This window comes from Schistocerca cancellata, chromosome 4 (assembly GCF_023864275.1).
Source record: "Schistocerca cancellata isolate TAMUIC-IGC-003103 chromosome 4, iqSchCanc2.1, whole genome shotgun sequence".
Lineage (NCBI taxonomy): Eukaryota > Metazoa > Arthropoda > Insecta > Orthoptera > Acrididae > Schistocerca > Schistocerca cancellata.
In genome coordinates this window covers 665530070-665554193 of record NC_064629.1, presented here as the reverse complement: position 1 = coordinate 665554193, position 24124 = coordinate 665530070, and the positions used below count along the sequence as shown (strand labels likewise).

Here is a 24124-nt window from a genome sequence, read left to right as displayed (position 1 = left end):
GTGGAGTGATTTCAGACAGTGCCAAGAATGTATAAGAGCAGGAGAGGTGCTACAGTATGGTGTAATTATGACTCGGAACTTTTAGATAAAGCTGTTCGTGATACTCAGAGTGGTAAATTATCGTACAGAAAAGCGTGTGATTTGTATGGTATACCTAAATCAACCCTACAAAATAAAGTGCAGAAAGCACATCCAAAAAAAATGGGAGGACAGCCAGTGCTAAATAAAGAAGAAGAAGAAATGTTGAAGCAAGGTATCTTGACGGCTGCACATTGGGGATTTCCCTTCACTAAACTGGATATTAGATATTTAGTTAAAGGCTACCTTGATAAATCTGCCGAAAAGAGAAGAAATTTCATAATAATTTGCCAGGAGAAAAATGGGTGCATTTATTCCTCAAACGACAGTCAGAAGATCTTTCTGTTCGCTTAAGCGAAAATATTAAACGAGCTCATGCAGAACTTATCTGTAATGTATAAAATTCATTATATCATTCCGTATCACTTATTTATAACAAAGGGCTACCTTAAAATGTGTAAAATGTCACCAAAATCAAATAAAAAGCACATAAAATTTAAAAAAAGGCGGTAACTGTCCGAATTCACCCTCTATATACTGTAACTTCGGACAGAGATTTAAAAAACACATATGTACGAAGTCACCCCAATCCATGGGGTGACTTCGGACACTTTATTTAACTGCCTCAGATAAATCTACCTACACATACACTTTCTAGTTCTGGGATATTTTATTCGTTACACATATACCCTACCACTTCCATAACAATCAATTTAATCTAACAATATATACGAAAGTTACAATCAAAATAATGACAAAACCGTTCGAAATCACCCCATTTGACGATACTGTCAAAGGGAGAGCCACTTGCAAAAAGACAAATGTCATATACCAGCTGTTAAATAAATATGACTACCACCAAATTATCAATTAGGATGAATGGGCATAGGCAGAGGGTGTATACTGGCAACTCACAATATCCTGTTGCAGAGCATGCTCTACAACATGACAATCGTGACCTTGGTGCCTGTTTCACCACAAACGCCATCTGGATTCTTCCCCAAGACACCAGTTTTTCAGAAGTCCCCAGGTGGGAGCCAGTACTACAACACGTCCTTTGTTCTCACCACCAACCTGGCCTTAATTTACATTGATTTCTTCCATCTCAGTGTTTCTTCACTGTAACTACTCTTTCCTTCACACTGTTTTAGTTTTCTACATTTTTCATTGTCCTACCAGTCTATTTTTCACCACCACCCCCTTCCATCTCTGTTATGTACAATGCACTTAGCGTTTCACTCTTATTAACTCATGCATGATATTTAAGCAGTAATCTCTGCCTGCATGTTATGCTGTCTTCCACCCTTAAGCTCTCAGGTTTTCAAATCTCGTCCGATGCAGTCCCCAACAATCGGTCTTTCCTTCTCATCCCTTATGGTAAGTCTCCCCTGCCCCGCAGTTCTTTGTGACTTTCCCGAAAACTACCCCATTTCCTAGACCTCTCGCGTCCTTTTCCTTCACATCTCTTCCTTCCCCATCAACCCTTCTGCCTGAAGAAGGAGCCACTGGTTCCAAAAGCTTGCCAGATACAACTGCCGTTTATGTGTGTGTTCTGCCACCACTTGGTGAATAGGTTTGTTATCTACCCAATTAAATAATTTTGTCAATAATTGATTATTTTCATTGCCATCACTCTTTGTTAAAATAGAGAATTCAAAACATACAATTTCAATTTAATTGCAGATTCTCCATATCGCACTGCTATAAGCGGAGCTATTTTGAAGTTGCAAGAAGAAGGAAAGTTGCACATACTGAAAACACGTTGGTGGAAAGAAAAACGTGGTGGTGGGACATGTCGAGTATGTAATAGCAAAAATGTACACTGTAATTTGTTGCACAGTCATTATAATAAATTGAATATCTATGGTATAACTGCAAACTTATTATTAATTTTATGAACGTTTCTAGCTCTTGAACTTTAGTTTGTGTCATCTCCTTCTTGATATTAACTATAAAAGATTAATTGAACATGCTCTTGGAAATAAAAAACTGCTGAAAGGAATAAGAAAGCCCACAATGTTACTTCAAAATTGTGAGCATAAAACACCAAATATTTCCTCAAGTGCTATATAATCAGAATCATTATCTGATGAATTCAAGTAGTGTAAAAATAATGAAACTGGGAAAATGTCAGAAATGTAATCTTATTTTAAGATTAAGATAAGCTTCAAGTATTTAAAAATGGAATTTTTATGATATCAAATGCTGATGAATGAAAGAAGTAGTAAAATCAGAAACAAAATAATTATCTCAGAAGTGTCAATCATACCATGCAATTTCACTGTTCATATATATATATATATATATTTTTTAACGTAGATCTTCCAATTTTTTTTTAAATCCCAAATGGACAAAAATGCTGGTTAGACCCTATCTAAATTGCTGTCCTTGTTTTCCAACTTCCCCAGCCAGTCTCTCTTTCCATTCTGAAGGGATGTTTAGTTCTCAGACCCATTGTTTTCTTTTCAAATGATTTTATTACTATGCGAACACTTGAACATAGCAGGTTGAGGTGGGGTTGTTTTGAACTATGGTTGTGTATGATACTGGTCTGGGTTCAGCCCTGTTCTACCTCATTTAGGACACAACCCAATTTCAACAAACAGTTGCTTGACACCATTTACTGGATGCTTTGTGTACTCCACTTTGCTTTCTACCATGCATTCATTGTTGTTTTCGTATTTTGAACTGAGTGAAGAACTAGTCCTCATTCATCACAGAATTGGAGTATTACTCCCACAACAACAGAAAGGATTGGCAATTGCTTTGACCTCACACCAGTGCTTTCACAGCAGCGCAAATCACTGGTATAGACTCCCAGCCCTATGAGGGGAAAGTGGGACTTGTTCCCCCTCAACTCTTTCCTCCTCATGACAGTATAATTTCTCATTTGTTTATTCTCTTGGCCAAATCCCACATTAAAGTGTCTGCATTATACCCGCACCGTGAGTTTCACCTCCTGAAGATAAGTGATAGCCAGCTCCCTTGTCTCTTTGTGACGTCAACATTTTTCTCAATTGAGTTATAAAATTTTCTTGATGAATATGATGCATTAATTGTTACATCATAGAAAAGTTCACTTTATCATATTACAAAAAAATGTACACGTAAAGTTCCAGCTGTCCTACTATGTGTAATTTTTCCCTGTCAGAAAATCATTAAATGTGAAGATCCAAATTTATACACTGTTTAATATCCTCTTTTATCCAAAATTATGAGTTCTATTATATCAGTTTTTATGTTGTTCCTTAGGATGACACCTCCAAGAGCAGCAGCACAGCAAACGAGCTTGGACTGGCCAATGTTGGAGGTGTTTTTGTTGTGCTGATGGGTGGCATGGGTGTTGCTTGTGTGATTGCTGTTTGCGAGTTTGTCTGGAAGTCACGAAAAGTAGCTGTTGAAGAAAGGGTGAGGAACATTCTGCAAGATACATAAAAGAAAGGTCTTTTTCCTTAAAAAATCATTAGCATTTGTTAATAATGTATGAATAAATGTGTTGGTATAAATAAAAATAATATGTAACTTGTGTGAATTACGATATTAATTGCTTGAGAGAAGTATACATGTCATGATGAAAAACAGATAAACATATATTTTTCTTTGATAACTGAGAGTCCACACAAAGAAGTATAAAGCAATGACAGTAGGAAATGGTATAAATGTGTGCTAATCAGCATTAATAATGAGAAAATCAGGAACATTTAAGAGATTTAGCAGGGTACAAAGGTTCTAAATTATCTGGAAATTCTGTAGTAGATACACACATGAAACTTGTTTTACTCCAGTTAATGATGGTTTTACACATTGGGTGAGATGTAACGAAGTCTGTAACCGAGATATCTCACATAGATTTAGATTTGCAAAGGATTTAAAACCAACTGAAATGTGCCTGAAGCACCACTATTTATGACAGAATAAAAATATGGAAGGAGAGAAATTATGTACGTTTTCAGTTTACAAGTAAGAAGAAGACACAAAATGAATTCCAGAATGACATATACATTCATATGGATAGCTAAAGAGTAAATAGGTGGCACTGCAATATAGGGAGGACTTATTTCAAATTCATATGACCATTATTTAAACTATTTGGTGGTTGCCTTTCTTCTATCAGATAACCACATAGTGTTTGGTATTAAATTATTCAGCATTATAAAATACACTGGAAAAGTGGCTTATCTCTTTTATGGAAGTATTTGGTAAGTCTTAGATGTGCCATGTCTTTGTTGCAACCTGCCTGTTGAGTGACTGGGGAATGGAAAGTGAGTATTTGACCAGTAAATTCAGCAGTACTTCTGGAAGAGCAATATGTGAAGTTTTAAAATTAGATTAATATATCCATAACTGTGGATATTTTGATGAATTGCACCCTTTTTATAGCTGATTTTGTAATACATCTAAAACATTGTATTGTAGCAAGTATGCATGTTTTGCAGATAGTTTCTTTGCACTGTCTCAGGTGTAATGTTGTTGTCACAAGGATATTTAGCTGTTGCTAGTGAATGCAAATGTCAAAAAAATATTACTGTTAGATTTAGCAAGAGGATAACCATACCAGAAAACTGTTACATGAAATAAACAGTAGTGAGATGGCAATAAGTGAAGTTTTTTTTAGAGTAAGACTGGCAGCTTATATTTGATATTGTGTTGGGAAATGAAAAGAGAATAGAATCTTTGTATAATATGCTAGGAATCTCAATAATGCAGATTTGCAAATGCATAGCAATATTACAGTAGTACATCATGATTACTGTTATTTCTCTGCTTTCAATAGATTCGAAGCCAATTTTTATCTGCATGAATTTGTCTTGTAACCAGTGAATTATTTTCGATTTTTGGCTCATGGTAAGAGGCAACTATGGAAATTTGCAACTGTCCTTGTATTCATTTTTCACTTAGCAGGCCGCTTCAGTACATATATCTAACTGATGACCTCGCTGTTTAGTTCCTTAACTTCCAACCAACCAGATCAATACATTATTTTTATTCCCTAGCAAAAAAAAGTGACTTTATCATCAAGTCTTTAGAATACCACTAGACAATTATCCCATTGAGCCTTGTTTTTGTGAACTTTCATATGTAAAGAAATTCAGTATTTTGTAGTACTTTGTTGTGCACTGACAAAGAAGTCTTGTAACATTGTCTTTTATTTGTACTTTATATGTCCCCACAAATGGAATCCCCACATTTCATGGAAAATTGAACAACATTAAAAATATCTTTTACTATTTCATTGCTGATTTTTTTTTAATGCATCTAATACAGTGGTTGCATTTTCTGTCATCAAAGTCATATGGTTTTTCCACATAGTATTATCTCAACTTGTCAAAGTAATTTGCTTGCTAATCATCCATCATTGCCAATGTTAATAACTGTAGGTACATGATTTATGTTTTGTATTTAGGATTAACAAGTTTGTTGAATATCATACTGCTTTGTGTAAGTTATAAACATTCTGAAAATTATTACTGGTGCAGTCAAAAAAACTTATGTAAATATTTTCCTTCAGTACTGTACAGCAGCTTTCTTCATTGAAAGTTGAAAGTGAGTGTCTGAGAGTTGTGCACCAGCTGCCCCTTCATTGTTGTATGTTTAAATGGAGATTCTTTTTCCTGCATGGTGTGTCATTTAAATTGCATTCATCACAGTCCTAAATGTGCAACTCAATTCTTTTCTTTTGCATATCAAATGAATGAATTCTTATTACATGTGAGTAGAGAGGAGTATACAAACAGCTTGTAGAAAATGCTTATATTTAAGAAAAAAATAAAATGCATATAATTTAAACAATTTAAATTCAGACAGCATGAAAGGAAATACATGTAAATTAATATATTTTCCTTCACTTACAGTACCTGGACTCTCACTTTGTACTAAGAAAGAGTATAAAATGTGAAGATATCTTGTCTAATTCCAGTGTAAATGTTTTTCCTCATTTCTTTACAATTAGTTTGGTCTAATAAGGTATCAGATCACACAAATTGTACAAGCCATCATACAAAGGCTATTGATTGCTATATAACTTCTTGGTGTTATTCTCTGCTTCAGTATTATGACTTGTTGCCCATTTTAAAAATAAGGATGAATGTAATAAATAGAAAACTAAACTTAAGGTAATCTCTCTCTCTCTCTCTCTCTCTCTCTCTCTCTCTCTCTCTCTGTGCTGTGTGTGTGTGTGTGTGTGTGTGTGTGTGTGGTGTGTGTGTGTGTGTGTGTGTGTGAGAGAGAGAGAGAGATAAACATGGTGGTGCCAATGGGTAGGGGTAGGGAAGGTCAGTGGCAGCTTGAAACGTAAGAGACAACAAGGGAAGAGAATTATCTGAGAACTGAGTGCTCATCCAGATGGAAGCAGGGTCAGTTGCATGTTGCATACCAGTTAGTGCTGTTGAACTTAATTTTGACTGGAGAGGGGGGGGGGGGGGCAGGTAAGATAGAGGACCACTGATGAATGAGGGTACATAGGCCTAGACAGCTAATAAATATGAAGTTGGGTTGGGTGAGGAGGGGTTGGGGTGGGTGCAAGGGGGGCAAAGATAGAGGTGGGAACAAAGACTGAGGCAAATCCAGAATAGGGACTAGTGCTGACTGAAGTCAGGTAAACTAAAAGACTGAGGTGGGGTGGTGGGAGCAAAGGAGGACAAGGGGTTGGACCAGTACATAGCCTGAATAGTGAAGCAGCTGCTCAAGTTGACCTTGTTGCTGTGACCAGCATTTCTACCAGTAGGTGGTCAAACTTATCATTGGCCACAGTTCGATAGTGACAAATAATAAGAGTATAGTTGGATGTTAGTCATGTCCATGTAAAATTTTATGCAGTTGTTAGAATGATGCTGTAATATGATGTGGCTGATTTTGAATGTGGCCCTGCTTCTGATGGAATAGGTTATATCAGTTTGAAGATGGACCAGAATATTTTCTAAATTTTCTGGATTCCTAAAGGGGTACTGTACAGTTTGTCCAAAATTAAATATGTTCTATTCCATCAGTATGCCATTTCTGCTTCCAAACCCTGGCCATATGTGTCATATGTAGGCAGGGCTCTAGCACTGATGAACTGCAGGGACCCTGTTCGGCACTGTGAACTCAGACTTAAAAAATATATTATTCTACTTCCATATGAGAAGGTAGTGTGATAAAATTCTGTTTCACCAATTTAAGCATTAGCAGATGCAATTGGCTTGATTTTTGAACCAGTAGCTGAGGGACATAATTAACATTACTAGTTCACTAAAACTACTTGTCACAATTTACTCTTATTAACTCCATTTATGTAGCAAGGAAAAACCACTGTTTATAGATAACGAGTCTTTTCACCATACAATTGAAATAACAGTTTCGGATCACTAGTTACTTAGGCTGCATATACAATGAAACTTGCCAAGTGACAAGAGTCTTTTACTCTTGTCTTTACTAAGTGGGGAGAGAAAAGTAACCACTGTTTCATATTTCTACCATAATTCAAATTATCAGCAATCAGAACTCATAGATGGCCAACACGCAAGCACTGATTTGTGGAAACTGTATTGAAGCTGCTTATACATTATTATGACTGACCCAAAAAATTAAATTCCTTATATTATAAACTTGCAAAGCTTGGAACAAAGTATCAGTTCACAGTCCATAATTTTGTGCCACACAATGAAACTTCACGATAAACAAGTTGGTAAAGCCCAGACTACATTGCAGTTAGTAGTGAAAGGTGGAAATCTAGTACTGTGAGATTCAGTGGGAGAAATGAGTTCACTGGTATATCTGAATGGGTTGAAATTTAAAGCATGTATGGAAACTTCACACAAACATGACAGACAGACATATGACATAGGCCCACTGTCCTGGGACTCAACGGTAGTGAATGCAACATACAACAGCATCATAGAAACAACACTGAATGAGCTGGATTATCACTAACCTTACATCTGATCACACTATGATCCTTGGTTGATGGACTTTCTCTTTGTTGTTTTTTCTGAGTTGTAGACTCAATTTCATAGAAGACCATTTTCATTTGCAATTTGGTGGAGTGAAGGTGTCACTTTAGGAATCATAAATTTTCTCTGTTTCTCAGTTGCTGCTTGGTATTCAATCTTGTATCACCTCAAATATCTATATTTTCTCTCTTTTTATTATTAAGGTGAACATAAAAAAGATACTCTTTTAATGAAACAAGAACTACTGGTGTTCAATTATTTCTTTCATTGATATTAACTTCCATTGCTTCAAAATTTAAAGCCTGAAATTGTATTAACACTTTTCAAACAATTATGTACGTAATTAATTTTCCACAACCAGCCATGGCTCATTTAATTTTGAAGAATCTGTGTGAAAATACAAGAAAGTTAAAATATTTCCTTGTCATTCTCTGCCAACTGTTGAAATGTGAAGTCAAACACCTACATCTGAAAGTGCACACTTCCATGTCTGAGGTCAGAAAAATTATGCACACTGACTTAAAGAAATAGTTTTGGCTTCTTGATTTTGTTTGTTCAGTTGACTTGTTCAACTGTCGTGTATGCAGCATGTAAAAGAACACAAAATAATGTCTAGAAATTGACACTCACAGTTTTTTGTCTGAAAAAAAAGAGGAGCATTAAATATCTGCAAATAGTAAGAGTTCCTGAGTCATTCAAAACCCAGATCAAAATAACCAAACCCAGTTCAGATCATGACTCGTTCCATCTTATCTTAAGTTCAGTGGCTTAATATTATTCATAATTTTTATGGTATGTTCATTCGTGTACATATGTATTTATCATAACTTCTTGTGCGAATCCAGCAACATTTGTTACTGATTTTAGAGCTGTTCATTTTTCTGTTTTCATATGTAGTCTGTCACCAATTTTGTTGTTTTTTGTAGCTCTTACTTTCATTTAGTTATAGTGTGATTTTTCTCATGAAGTTAATACTTACACCAAGTGATTTATGGTCAGTGCCAGTATCAGCACATAGATATGTTGATACATAGCAGGGTTCATAACAAAATCACCGAATAGCACTGTCTATTTCAGATTTTCAACAATAATTCTTAAATCACATACTTCATCTTTTGATGATTATCCCTTGTGTTTCTGGCATGTTTCCTGCCATGCTTAGTAGGGACAGGAAAAAATCATTTTTTTTTACAACCAATTTAAATGTTATTTTTGGGTCAAATTTGATGTTATTTTTGGGCAGATTCAGTGTTACTTTTTACAAAATGCCTTTTTTGCCAAGTTCAATGTTTTTCTTTCCAGATTTTTTTTCCAAAGTCTGTGTGTTTCTTGATGAATCCAATGTAATTTTTGCCAAATTCACCATTGATTTTTTGCCAAATTCAAGGTCTCTTTTTAGTTCAATATATCTTTAAAACATTTGCTGCTGTTTTTGCAAATTTTGGTGGTTTTTGCCAAATTTGTTCCCCCCCTCCAAATTTTCTGTAGTTTTGCCGGATTCAGTGTTGTTTTTACCAAATTAGCGCTTGTTTTTTTGCCAAATTTGGTGTTAATTTTTGGCAAATTTGGTGGGATTTTTATTTATTTATTCGGTGTTGTTTTCGTCATCACATCAAAGTTCATTACTCGGTAGTTGAACTGTCACTTTAACATTATACACAAACTTCAGTCTTGAGAAAGATTGGAAGTCAAACTGCATTTTTAACATACAATAACTATCAGTTAGAAATATTAGTAAACTGACATCTTCAGAGTTATAAAATTTATATTCAGCAAAATTACAAATTTACTTAAAATCTTGTAAGGAAGCTGATTTCATGTTATTTTGCTAGAAGCCCTTAGTTTTGCACTATATTTCGTGTTGTCGTTTTCACAAAATTTTCCTGTCCCTACTTATTGCTTATCATCTCCAGAAACTTTTTCCTGATACATTTTTAGAACATGTGGTTAGTACTATCAAAAGTCTGTCCATAGACAAACTTCTCAGTTATCAGTAACACTGACCACTACTTAAAATTGTTTGTGAAGACTCCTACACTGCTCATTAATTATTGTATTTTCCCCGATTTACATTTTATAATACAGGGTGTCCACAATCAAAGTTCCAGTTTGAAAATGCCGTAGAAAGGGAACCACTGTTCAGAATGACATCAAATTTGAACAGCATGTTACTCGCAGAGGAGGCAATGTCATGTAACAAAAACAAAAAATGGAAATTTCAGCAATAGATGGTGCTGTAAGTGTCTTAGTGTAAATGGAATCAGCTAAAAATGACAGTTGTGGTTCGGGGTACCCTATACACCATCCATCCTATTCAATGTGCAATTCCCTGTGCACTCCATGTTTGCACACCACCACTTGACCCCCTCTGCAGTGCTGTGGCCACATCTTTGACAGACATTAGATCAGCTACTTTCCTCCCTTCACCAAATTGCAGTACAAAAGGACCAGCTTTTCAAATTTTGTAATCTCTTTCTGCAGACCCTTAGCAGACATTGGACAATGCCTTTTTTTGTAGCCTTGAGTGTGGGGAACTTCTACAGGGCTACTGACACACGGTCTCCATTCTTTTAAAAGAGTTTTATCAGCAGCACATGATCCTTCATGGAGGCAGTCATGATGGGCATCTCAGACACAAACTGAGATCAGCTGTGTGCCATACATCTGTCGATATACATATTCTGGTGCTTAAAGCACTGTCTATTGGTAAAATTTTTCTTTTTCTTCTATGACATTTTCCCCTTTGTCAATAATATGGTGTTCAAATTTGACGTCATTCTGAGCAGTGGTTCTCTTTCTATGGCATTTTGAAACTGGTACTTTGATTATGGACACCCCATACTTTCCTAACTGGTTATGTGATGTCCTCTAAGATACCTCAGAAAAAATTGGTAGTCTTGATACTGGGAGGAAATTTACTGTCACATCCAGTCAGCCCCTTTTTGAATAGGTCAAACTTTCACATATTTCAGCTAGTTGAGAAGTAACACTCATCAAATGAGTGATTTCTTATGTTGCAAAGTTGGTGTGCAAATCCTGATTTGATTGCTTTTGTTGGAATTTAATTGCAGTCCATACATTTCAGATTTTTTAGGCATTTTAATGCTAACCACTCCATGACAGGATACATGAGTAAATTTATATTCTTTGGAAGTGTGCTGCATTCTGTTGTTAACAACTCTGCCAAATACTGTTTTGTATTTGCTTACATATATGAGAAACTTCACATAATAGTTGTTCTTTGTTTCCATGTACAATTCCATGTTTATAATTCTTGATGCCTTTAGCTGTCCGAGAGTTTGTTCTACTGTATTTGGAGGAGAAACATTTGTTGAATATACTCATTAATTCTCATACAAAAGTGCTGTAGTTGGACCAAACACTGCTTGCTGAATGACCAAGATGATTCATTCATTTTGGAATAAATGTATTCATATTTTGTTGACAATGTTCCTGGCTCTTTTCACAGTATAGGTTTTATTTAAATTTGGCCATGAGACAAAATGGCTGGTCAGATATCCCCAAGTCTAAAATGAACTTTTCTGTGTCCACATAACTGATACAGCTTACAACATTGTCTATACTTTTTGTAGCATATTCTGTTACTCTACTGTGTTTGCTAAAATTTAATGCTAGGCTGCTTGTAGATACCAATTCCTTCAAAGAAATGGCAAGTCTGGCATCATCTGTTATACTTATGTTGGAGTGAGCACAAATAGTCTTTTTATACAACTATTCTGTCTGAAGCCTACTCAATGATGTTTCAGATTTGTCAACAAAGTTTCAAATTTGTCTGGAAATGCACATGCAACTGAACAGCCAGTGCTACAGTATAAGCTAATAATTAACATTCCATATTCCACAAATTTTATGCAGCATCTTTGAAATAGTAGTTGCTCATTCAAGCCATTAAAATTTTGGCTATAATTTTTATTCTACCTTGTTTAAAAGTAGCATACAAAATTTTTGCTGACTGGAAACATTTGTAACATTTCTAGTCACAGATTTCATTAGTTGGCATGGGGTTTCTGACAACATAAGAGCTGAAAAGTTTTCAGCCTACTAACTTTACTATTATAAGATGAGAGAAATTCATATTGTTCTATTAATTTGCAAGGCCATGATAGCAATAAGTTGATCTTATAAACATCAATATAACAGTAAACACAGTACTGTGTTAGTAACAGAACAAACAATGCTGCCTCAACAAATCATTTTCACAAAATGAGACATCTGAGCATACTTAACAAGTTCCAGGTGACACGTGGGACAAAATTATGATTTACAATTAAGAAATTCCAGATCAGCCAAAGAAATATTATCCAAAAATAATTAAATATATGAATTTGACATATATATTCAATGTCTATCTAATTACTCACACTATTTGGTTGCAGTTAAACAAAAGTATAGATACCAGATAGTCTCTAATTTATTTACCAGAAAGATGCTTTGATCATTACGTAAAATGTGTGACTGGATCAACATTTAGCAATACTCATAAATTAACTTTGAATATATTTAAAAAATCGCACTTATATGAAAAACACATTAGTGACTTCTATTCTGCTTTACCCTTTAAGATTTTTTAAAATTATTTTATTTACCTATTTAAAAAATTAGACATCTTTTTTAGCATCTTGTTACTTACTTGATAAATATCTATTAACAAATAAAACTGCTCAGTTATATAAGTTTGACACTGTACAGCATGTAAAAGTAAAGAAAAAAAAGCAAGAAACTTTTGTTGACATATAATCTGTCTGACTATAAATAAGTTGTAAGACGCACATGATAATGTAGTTCTGTATTATGTGCATGCAGTTAACTAGAAGAATCATTCCTTACGTATGACACACACAGGAATTGATGAATTAGCTAGTAAAAGATTCATTATGGTTGGTACAGTAACTCCATACCTTGGTGATGTTATGACAGGAATAAAAATAAGTCATACTTACCATCATTATTTTGTTGTAACTTAATTTCTATTTGATTTTGCTTATACCCAGTATTGTTCTAGCCACCTTTCCACTAAATTAAACCCGTTAAATGACTGTTAAGTTCACCTGGTCTTAAATGATTGAACTACTGCTTACAGATCCAACAGAAGAAGCCTAGTCCAAAATATACCTCACGGATTTATACAACTCAGTAATACTCTGTAGAAGATCTTAAATGAAGCCCACAGGTACTTCCTTCCAAACAAATATTCTCTCTAATCAAAGGCTTTCTCAACAAATGAAGTTAAGGAAATCTTCTACAGTTCTTGTCTATTTTTATTTTCTCCTGATAACCTGTTACCCATCATCCTATTACATTAGACCCATTAGATTACTGTTAAGCTGAACATTTTATGAAATTGTCACTAGTGAATCTAATAGGTGAATTATACCTCAGTGTAAAAAATAAAGTTTGTTTTTCAGTAAAGCAGTGCACATAATTGTAAATAAAACCAGTGAGTATTTCATTTGAAAGTGAAATGTTCAGAAGTTTATAAATGTTATGTTGAACTGATATCAGCTTATTTTACATATCCAAGAACACAAGAAGATTTCCTTAAACTCTGTCTCAGTTGTAGCATGACCTGCTATCTCTGTAAAGTCATTAATAATATTTTGGTTACCAGATTTACTTATCAGGTAGAATGGAAAAAGTTTTGATTAAAAGGATACATACTTATGGCTAAACTACAGGTACACATTATGTGCATGAAATTCACACCTGAAAACATTGCAAACCTTTATATAAGTTTCTTCAGGGACATCACTATCCAGTATCCAACACATATACATAATAGGAAGAGATAGTATTTCCTCTAAATTAGTACAACTGCATTCAAGTTGTAATGGCAAATAAAAACTGCTCGTAGACAGATGATCTTATACAGTTTTATTAAAATTGTAAATACAACTGTTGGGGTCAAATTAGTATGCAAATAGTAATTCTGTTGGAGAATTAATGCAAGAAAAAAAGAAATTAAATTTAGCTCTGATGAATGAAGATAGATTTAAGAAGAATCACAGGTGTTTCAGTACCAAACAGTATGTGTAATTCCAAATACAACACTGAAGCCAAAGATATTAAATCTTATATCATGAGCAGAATGTTCATTTCTTAAGTATTCTTAAAAACAGAATCCAAGATTCTGACAGCTCCCAATTTAGCGAGTGCTTTTGCATGGTGTTATTGCCCAATTCTGGTTTCTGTTACTGGTTGTAATGACCTGCATTATTTATCATTCTTCATGTTTGCATTTTCTATTGTAAAAAAGGATACTTAGCTGCTCACTACTTTCAAGCAAAACATGTTTTTGTAATCAAACTTTGAAATATCTTCCTGTGTGTGTTGTACAAAGGAATAACCATTACAGTAAGGTAGGTACCACATACCTGTCAACTTCAAGTAGCTTTGTTTCTGTTTTGCAATGAAATTTTAATACAGTAAAAGCAGAATAAATATTTTTATCGATTGTAAGTAAGCTTGTGTGTACAATGTAATATTCGAACCTCCCTCTTTGTTGGAATCTACCCCTGCTACCTCATCCTTTAGTACCTTTCACGTACATTCATAACGAGGCATGGCACAGTTGAAATTTCATGAGTCATTTTTAAATTTGAAAGGAGTAAATAATTTCATTTTACATTTCACAGGAAATATTTACAATTTTTTGTTTGCTGTATTTGTGAAATTGTAAGTAATGTATAGGTGTAGAGATAATGAAATATGTCTATAATGTAGGCATTAAATCACTGACACAGAGATGCTTCACTTCTACAGTAGGCATACTGTTTTTATCATAAGGTGCTCCATGGGACTTTGTCTTTAATTGTGATGATTTCCCATGTATTTCACTGAAAAGGCTATAGTTAATCATCAATGAGTGAATGTTTAGCTTGATAGCAGAATTTCAGATACAGATGAATTTGCATTTATATATCATGATCAAGCTTATACGAGCAAATATTATTAACTATGAAACTGCTTTGTTGGTATTTTGTGTTTTGTGCTCTATGTTGTCCACTCATTCATTTCTGCCTACTGAATATCGAGTCTAAAATCTGCACATGAGTGAAGACAATTTTCAGTGAAAGATTATTTATTTTCTCTCTCTCTCTCTCTCTCTCTCTCTCTCTCTCTCTCTCTCTCTCCCCCCTCTCTCCCCCTCCATCTCCCCCCCCCCCCCCCCCAAAGACCTCCCTCTTGTCACAGAAGAGTGGTGGTAGTTATGTGAAAATTTTTTTCTTAAAAATATGTTTAAATGATTTATTGACCTTCTTTTTAGAACTCATCTTTTGTAATCATCAACTTCATTGTCATCAGCCCCAAAATAGCAACAACAGTAACAGCAATTATAATTTCAGTTATCATGCAAGTAGTCATATTTTAGTTGCTACCCTACTACAACCATATTTCTATAGCATCTTAGTATAAAAACTGTCAGTCTTTTTGTCATGAAAGTTGTTCAGTTGGCTGTAAGAAGCATTTCACTGATGCAGCATATTATGTCTACTGAACAAAGTCATGTTCTGCTTTAAGAACATACGCATGTTGCAGTTCCTCTATTGGCTGTAGGATGGAAAATGTTTCTGCTCAAGCTCCAATAGTATTCATGAAATTTCTTCTGTGTAACAGTATTTTTCTCATGTAATGGACAAAGCACATAGTGTGAGACTGGAACCAGCTGTCTACAGAGAGACGTTATGCTGGTGGTAGTGCACAGAGAATATTCCATAGGACTGAGGCTTGTTTTGACTGTCTTTAAATATCTCATGAATTTTTATTTTTATTGCCATTACTGTTAGATTTGAGCTTAATATTATTATGGCATTGTTGAACCTCAGTTATTCTATGGAAGCAAAATGCATTTTGTGTGTAGTTAAAAAAATCTAGTTTGTAGTTGAAAGAAGGATAGTTTGCAAGAACTTAACATTGTAGAAAAATACTTCTTTACTTTTTAGTACTACTTCATTAATTTTCACCAAAGTAGAGTTCACCTAATTGTTTTGTTTGACCTGCAAGAACTGCAAATCACACATAAAGATATGGAAAGATGTCAAACAACAGGTGAGATGTACTTTTCTGATAAAGTGATGGCAAAGACAATGATACGTTCGTTAAACCATTTTTACAGTACTGAGAAAAAAATTTAACTGGCAATTGGAGATTAAATTTCAGTCATTTTCTTATGCTGTTAGTGGACAAAGTGTACGTGGTGGTTCTATATTGTGTGCCTGTATAGTGTGAGATGATACGAAACCAAAATAAAATCTGTAGAGTGGGAGGCATACTTCAGTTGGTAAAGCATCCTTTAGCAGCTGAGGAGCCGACAATCAGATCTTGATATCTGATTGGTTCTTTACAGTTTTAATTGTGCAGTAATGTTTAGATTAAATACATATGTTAATCATGATGAATAAAGAAAATGATTTCTGTAACACGCAACTTGAGAAGGAAATATACTTTAATTTATTGTGTTATGGTATCCTGTTTAAGTATTAGCTTCACACCCCTTTGCAAGAAGCTAAATAAGTAAGGTTCCTACATAAGTATAGTTTAAAATAACAGGATGACACATTTACTCTTATGTTTTGTAAGTATGCTGTATCAAATTCCTAAGGTGCATTGACAGAATGACTTGACAGACCTTACATTTTCTAACTGAATCTTAGCTGGTGCATTGCTAGCATACTCAAAATAGTTAAAATGCACATTAGCCAACATGCAGATGAAAAATATTCTGGTAAGATATTTCTGTCTGTGCAATAAGCCTCAGAGCCCATCTACTAATATTTGGAGGACTATACTGCAGTTTACAATAAAGTAAACATTTGGTTTAATATTTTCAGTTTTCTGTGACAATTATAGGACAAAGTAAAGGATATTAATAAAGAATAACACAGTTCGTTGACATTTCTTCTTCATTATAATAGTGTGTGCATTATGTGTTCTGTTTGTTGTTGCTTTTAGAGTAACTGTTAAATGTTTCTTTTACTATGCTTATTTAATTTGTATGTTGCTTTCCATCATTTCTGAATCACTTATTTGCTCATTTCTTTGTTCTGAGAACTTTATGTGTCAGTTCTGTGCTCATTTGTCTTTTTTTCACTAACCTCCCTATAAACCATCTTAAGTTCTCTGGCAATACCATGAAGTTTTTCTTAATCTGTTTCATTCTTAATTGTTCTTTTCTGCGACTATGAGCAATAATTTAAGAAAACCAAAGAGTTTATGGTCAGAAAATTAAACATTTATGCACTTTATCCTCATAAGGTTAAATACAATGATACTGAAGTAAAAACCATAAGGGTATAGTAATTTATGCAGTGACTAGAAATGGCCTATAAAAAGTGATATTATTAGTTTTCTCTTATTACCTAGAGCTCTGTTTATGAATACATACATAAATAATAGAAACACATTGAAGAGTGTCCTTGACAAGTATTATTTACATTTACTCTTCCAGATGTATCTTATGTCTTTTGTGTAACTGACTTACTCATTCCCATGTTAAATCCACTCACATCACATGTGAGAATCAGCATATACTTTGAGTAATGGAATAAGACGTCAAGGTAAGAATAGGAGGTATATATGCATTCTGGCACTTCAAAGAATATGTAAAGGAAAACAAAAGTTATTGGTTGGCTAAAATATAGGTGCCAAAGCAATGCAGAAAGCTTTATATCAGACTTAACTCTTAGCTACAAATACTGCTGGCAACAAAATAAAGGATTAATTTTTCAACAAGAAGTAATTTTAGCAGGTAGAATGTTGTATAAAGATAATTAATTTAATCTGTAATGACAGAAAGTGTAAAAGTTCTTGTTTCTGCTTGTGATATATGTCTTCTGTTTTGAACAGACTTGTATAGATGAGTGTCTGTATATAAAGGACATTGTCCATTTCCACTGTATCTTTGAAAGCTACACAAATAAAATGCAATTAGAGAAAACATAAGATTTTGATTAAATTATTGCAGATTTTTATTTGGTGAATGTATGTGTAATACAGTCAGTCTTTTAAATAATTTACCTAATTTGTCCAAAAGTCACACATTCTTAATGCCAGCTGTAAGAACTATTTTCATACCTTTTCAAGTGTCCTGATTTTAGGTCTCAGATTTTCATTTACCAGTCAGAAACCTTAATTCATATATACCTCTGAACAGTCATGTGGTTCTTTCTATATCCAATATTATCCTACCTGTGTTTAGTTACAATTTTCAATTTTTTCAAATTTGTATTAGTGAGGGGAATAGCAAAGACTTGTCCTTCAACTAATTTAGCACTATACCTACTGATGTTTCATAAGTGGCTGCAATACAGTTCATTTTTCTTATATTAACTGTGTTTGTTGAAGCAAACTTTTTAAATACAGTAATAACTTAATCTATGTAATGTGTATGTGAAACAAAGTAAGCATTGTTCTTGAATCTGACACAAATTGTTTCCAAGTCATATGTTGTCATCCTCTGAGGTTAAAACTTTCATAATTTTAACTGCCATCAGACATCTTACAATATAATTATCTGTAAAGTCTTACTTAATTCAGCAGTAAATATAAAATATTTCTGTAGTCTGATGATTAGCAGAAAGTGAACATTTTGTACTCATCACATATGGCACTAAATCATTTGCCTCTGTGCTTTTTGTGTGTGTACAAAATTAGGTTAGAACAGATAAAATAATGCAAATTGAAGATATAATTGCACCTTTAAGGACAACACAAAACACAATGTTGTACACAGTTAATAGAAACCCTACTGAGGAACATACTCTTTCTCATTAGTTGAAAGAATGATTAAAAGGATTTTTATGCATGTCCCTCCACAACTGCATGTTAATACTAATCAAAACTAACTTTCTCAGTTTAGAAAAAGGCTGAGTTGGGTTGAAAGTTGAATCCTTATATTTCTGTTCGTGTGATTTTATTTTCTCATCTCTTCATTTTTCATAGTATGATGTACCATCTCTACAAGTTTCGATATCACATTCTAGGTTCCTCATTTTCAACATCATAAACAGAAAATAAATGACATATGTTAGTTTTTTCCCTCACAAAGCTTAATAACTTTAAGTTTCTTGTGGCAGTATGTGGCGGTACCTTTCTCATAAAAAGTTGTAGTATTTACAAAAATTTGTTCACAATACCTCATGAATTTATTGTATTAATAATAAATGAAAACTATACTCTGAGAAAAAACAAATAAGAAAGCATTCAGTAGATCACAGTAAACAATAATCTGTAATGTACAATTAATCTTTTTCGAGAAACTTAACTAAGTTAAGGTAGATGTTGATGCCACTGAATTGTAGCTTGACAATTGAAGTTTTGTTCTCTGATAAATTTGGTTTATTAATAGATTTTGTTTATGAATTAATAAACAAATGGCATGTCCCTTAATCTGTAAATATTTTGCATTAATAAAGAAATTAAATTAAATTTCTTATCTCAGTTATTTAGTTCATTCATTGAGCTAACATAGTCACTGTTAACTATTTAATCTATTAGGTGAATGAGGACTGGTACTTCACAAAGCACAATTCCTGTACCAGTGAGCATTGAACACAATGTTTAAATGTTTATTTTACATTTCTAATGAAGGCTTAGATGTATACAGATAATGAATTTTAGAAAACGTTCTTTTTACATAAACTGTTATGGAAATTATGCTGCCCTTCCGCCCGTTTATTTTTTTATGTTTAGCTAAAACTATTATTATGATTTTTAAATCTTGAAGTCATTATAATAAAATACTGTTACAATGTATTTGATTTTCTGTTGTTGCAGTCATCTATCTGCTCTGAGATGGCTGCAGAACTAAAATTTGCTCTACGTTGCCGAGGTTCTACTAAACCAGTGCGCAGGAAGAGACATGTTCAGACAGAGGAAGAACATCCTACTCAGTTTATGCCTCTTGGGGCTTATGGACAGTATGATTTTATTGGCAAGGAACTGCTACCTTGATTCTTGGAGAGAACAGTTATCACAATATGTTGTAATCAAAACTGAGAATAAAAATCCTTGTTTATTTGACAGAACCATTTAGGGACTCTGTGTCATGTACTTCTTCTTGTGAAAATAAGGAACATTTATTTTTAATTGTTGGTAATCTACTAATGATCCATGCAGTTACTGATGTGAAATTACAGATGGAAGTTTTATGTATAATAGATTATATTGCTGACAGTATTATCTTCATTTCTATCTGTTACATTATTGTTTTTGTCTTTTTTTTTTTGGGGGGGGGGGAGGGAAGGGAACTGAGATTTTGTTGATGCATCTTTGTTTTACCAAGTTTGTGTACATATTAATCTTTGTTAAGTAATTTTAGTATGTGTCTCTTTTTGAAAACTTTTGTGTTGTAGTCATGTGCTGATAAGAGTTTGAATTATTGTTCCTGTAGTTTGCAAACCACATCAGACAGTTTTGATATTCAGAACTTATTCTGGTAACTCAAACATATTTTTCTTTGATTTCCCACTTTGATATTTACTGAATGGATGTTATTCTTAAAGACAGTTATTAGTGAAGTTTGTTTACAAATTTTTAAATCCTGCTTTGTTATTGTGCAGTACAAGGGGAATATAATGTATTATGTTACTGGGTAGTATAAGATGTATGTGTATGACCACCAGTGTTAAATTTCTATTATATAAAAAAAAAAAAAACATTTTCACAGATAATGTTTGTACAATGGAAATTTTAAGGAGAAGGACTAACCAGGCCTATTCTAGATCTTTGATTTTCTTTATGCTCCTCACTAATGGTAGGCTTTTGTATCTCAAGTGATAAATAAATCAGTCTTTTTACGGTTCATTTTTTTCTTTGTTAGTTTACAGTGGAGATGCAGATGATATGTTATGAAAAATATCAGTAAGTACAGGTATACAGAACATGTTACACTTAAACTGGGTTAATATGTCATTCTTTATCATTATACTCACTGTACACCCATGAACTTTTAAAATATATTGAACACATTGCTCTAATCCGATAACAAATTTTGTTTTATGAATCAGAAGGCAGTGTTCTCTCTAAATTAAGCAGTACAGTGAAACTATTATATTCCCTATTTATTAAGATGCAGATATAGTTTCATTTTAAACCTTTATAAGTGAGAAAAATTGGATTCTGATATGAGCTGCTTTCTTCCCTGATCACAAGTGCTAATATCTATTTTTCAAGTAAATATAGATACTGACCGTTTTCTACATGAAACATTCTTTGACATCTTTATATACACAGTATTATTTTATGTTTGTTGGATGAATAAAACAATTGAAACACTTCTGGTAAGCTAATCATACCATACTCTAAAGTAAACACTATTTGTAACAGAAGTTATAAGTATAATAGTTAACAAGAAAGCAGAAAAAGTTCCATGAACATAATGAATAATGAATTGTAACTGAAATTCATAGTATGTGTGCATACATCTCGTGTATGGTTTCCTAATTTTGTATTATTAATCACCATTTTAGCAGTTAGTTCTGTCAGTGACAATGAGATGCAAATCCACACCAAATTCTCTACTCCAAAACTGACTACAAATGATTGATAGTGTTCAAATTGGTGATATCTTGGGTGACAGCAAGTGTAGCACTTCATCACCATGTTCGTCAATTCACATCTGTACAGAGCTCTCACAATGAATATGGGAATCATAATTTTGAAAGATGGTGTTATTGTTAGAAAACCACAAAGCTACCTAAAATGTTTAAGTAATGCTCATCGTAAAGCAACAATAAGTCCCATATAAAGCATGAAATTCCATACAACACCATCTCATACTCTGCTCTGTTTCACTGTATGGAAAAGGCTGTATGATGCGTAAGCTTATTTGGCCTCTGTGAACTATAAAACCAACATTTAGGAACAAGGTGAAGAACTCGTCAAACTGTTCCTGTCATTATCCTCATCTATGTTGTGCTAACATATTCTTAGTGACAATCATTTAATTGGAGATAGCCACTGAAGTGTAGATGATAGGTTTGTGCAACTTTAATTTAATCTTTACACACAGCCTTTTCACTCCAGTGCTGCATATGGGGTGGGTTCTCCAGTACTGCGGTGAGTCCAGTGTCAAGAATGCACAAGCAATTTGTTCTTTACTTATTGACTGTTAACTCCCAGCAGCAGTTCAGTGGTGGCTGCTAGTATAGTCTGTCTCACAGGCAGTGTGTGACATACATGTGGCAGAATGCTAAGGCAGTGCAAAGTTGGCTAGCAGTGACAGTGTCATTGCCAGTAAAATAATGTCAGCTCTAGTGCCACAAGGCCAACCAGCTGGTTGTCGTGCATCACTCATGCCCCACAATAGGTGGCAGAAAGCATGCAGGCTCTCCAGGTTGAATGTGGGACACTTGGTGAACTCCCAGCAGCAGTTCAGTGGTGGCTGCTAGTATAGTCTGTCTCACAGGCAGTGTGTGACATACATGTGGCAGAATGCTAAGGCAGTGCAAAGTTGGCTAGCAGTGACAGTGTCATTGCCAGTAAAATAATGTCAGCTCTAGTGCCACAAGGCCAACCAGCTGGTTGTCGTGCATCACTCATGCCCCACAATAGGTGGCAGAAAGCATGCAGGCTCTCCAGGTTGAATGTGGGACACTTGGTGATGGCCAGTGCATCAGGTAATGGTGGCCACTGAGCAGCATTGTCGTGGTTGGCCCCGTTCAAAGACTAGAACCATCAAGGCTGGTTGGTGGCTTATAAACCAGCAGCTCTGACTAGTAGTTGATGTTGTGATGCTGCCCAGTGAGGTCTATGTATCTTGCCATACAGTCAACTGGTGACTGGCAAGGAGAGTGCACCAGTCAAATATAGGAAGCAGAATGATTTTGTTGGCTGAGTCAAAAGCATCTATACTCTGCCTGGGTTTGTTTCCATAGGAGACGGGCTCTCATCATTTACTGCACTGTGTAAATGTTTTGTTGTACTGTACCATGTAGCAATACAGCCAGCCACCAATGACAGAATACAGGATGGCTGATTTGTGGCTGCCTGATGACAGCTTTCATTAGGGTTGTTATAGCCCCCTGCCGCAGAATTAAAACTGTGATTGGCCTGCATATTACTTGTCCTTATGTGAAAGCCTGCTTGCTGCTTAGCCCACTTCACTTTTCCTCCAGTGGGAGAATTCAATCCTATAAATTCCTGGCTGCTGCCGAACAAGTGAACTGGTTAAAACAACATTGTACTTCAGTTTCTACAATCTTCCTTGCCCTTGCAGTGCAGTCTCTCCCATATCAATATTTACAGCTTTTACACTTTATAACTGTCTGCTGTTCTTCACTAAACACTCCAATACTGAGCACATGGTGACTGGTACACCCAGACTGTCCTGTCACTTATGCTTACACTTTGTTTTTGGCCCTCTGTTTTGGTAGGTAATTAACTGGAAGATCAGATAGGCAAATGATTCTGTGCTGATGGCTACACGGCCAAGTTTAAGAAAGTTTCCAAGGCTGAAATACGCATTACCATGAGTCATTGCTGATTCCTGTTGAGTATTGCTAAACATGAAGGTATCAAGGTAGCATTTAGCTAAGTTAGATTCTTGGCTGGCAGGATTTCAGATTGTTTATCAGATAGATATAACAAAGGATATGGTAGGTGCAGAGACGTAATCCTTGAAAATATGGGCAGTGGCCAAGGATGTTCTGTGGGCATCCCCATGCATCTGTTCCCCTGAAGAATAGTTAAGTTTCGGATGTCACCAAGAGTGTGTGGAACATCATGGAGGGGTGTACCGTAATGTGCACACTCTCACATTAACACAGCTTTTGTGCATACGTGAGTCTTCCTATCTGCAGACAACCCATCCATCTGTAGCTCTAGAGGTGCAGCAGAATCATATGATGCTTCTCGTGGCCATCTTTATGGGGTCATTGCCTAAGGAAGGGAAAAATCAAACCAGGTCATCTCTACGCTGGCCTATCTGTTGATCTTAGCGGGTATGACAAAGTACACATAAAACTTCGTGGCAGATTAAAATTGTGTGCTGGACAGAGATTCGAACTCGGGACCTTTGCCTTTTGCAGGCAAGTGCTCTACTGACTGAGCTACCCAAGCATGACTCACACCCCATCCTCGCAGCTTTACTTCTGCCAGTA

General features: G+C 34.7%; 1 protein-coding gene across 6 annotated transcripts in view; it reads left to right on the top strand.

Moving 5' to 3' along the window:
- Positions 1–20258, top strand: part of LOC126183515 (glutamate receptor ionotropic, kainate 2) — a 270896-nt gene extending 250638 nt beyond the window's left edge. For 3 of the 6 annotated variants that reach the window (XM_049925566.1, XM_049925565.1, XM_049925564.1), the window contains 3 exons: positions 1762–1877; positions 3331–3486; positions 19800–20258. In XM_049925566.1, the coding sequence (XP_049781523.1) occupies positions 1762–1877; positions 3331–3486; positions 19800–19976 (449 nt within the window). In that variant the 3' untranslated portion in view covers positions 19977–20258. Of the gene's footprint in view, positions 1–1761; positions 1878–3330; positions 3521–13107; positions 13198–19799 lie in introns of those variants that run through there. The other 3 variants (XM_049925567.1, XM_049925570.1, XM_049925568.1) reach the window with 3 other exon arrangements.
- Positions 20259–24124: the final 3866 nt, after the last annotated feature.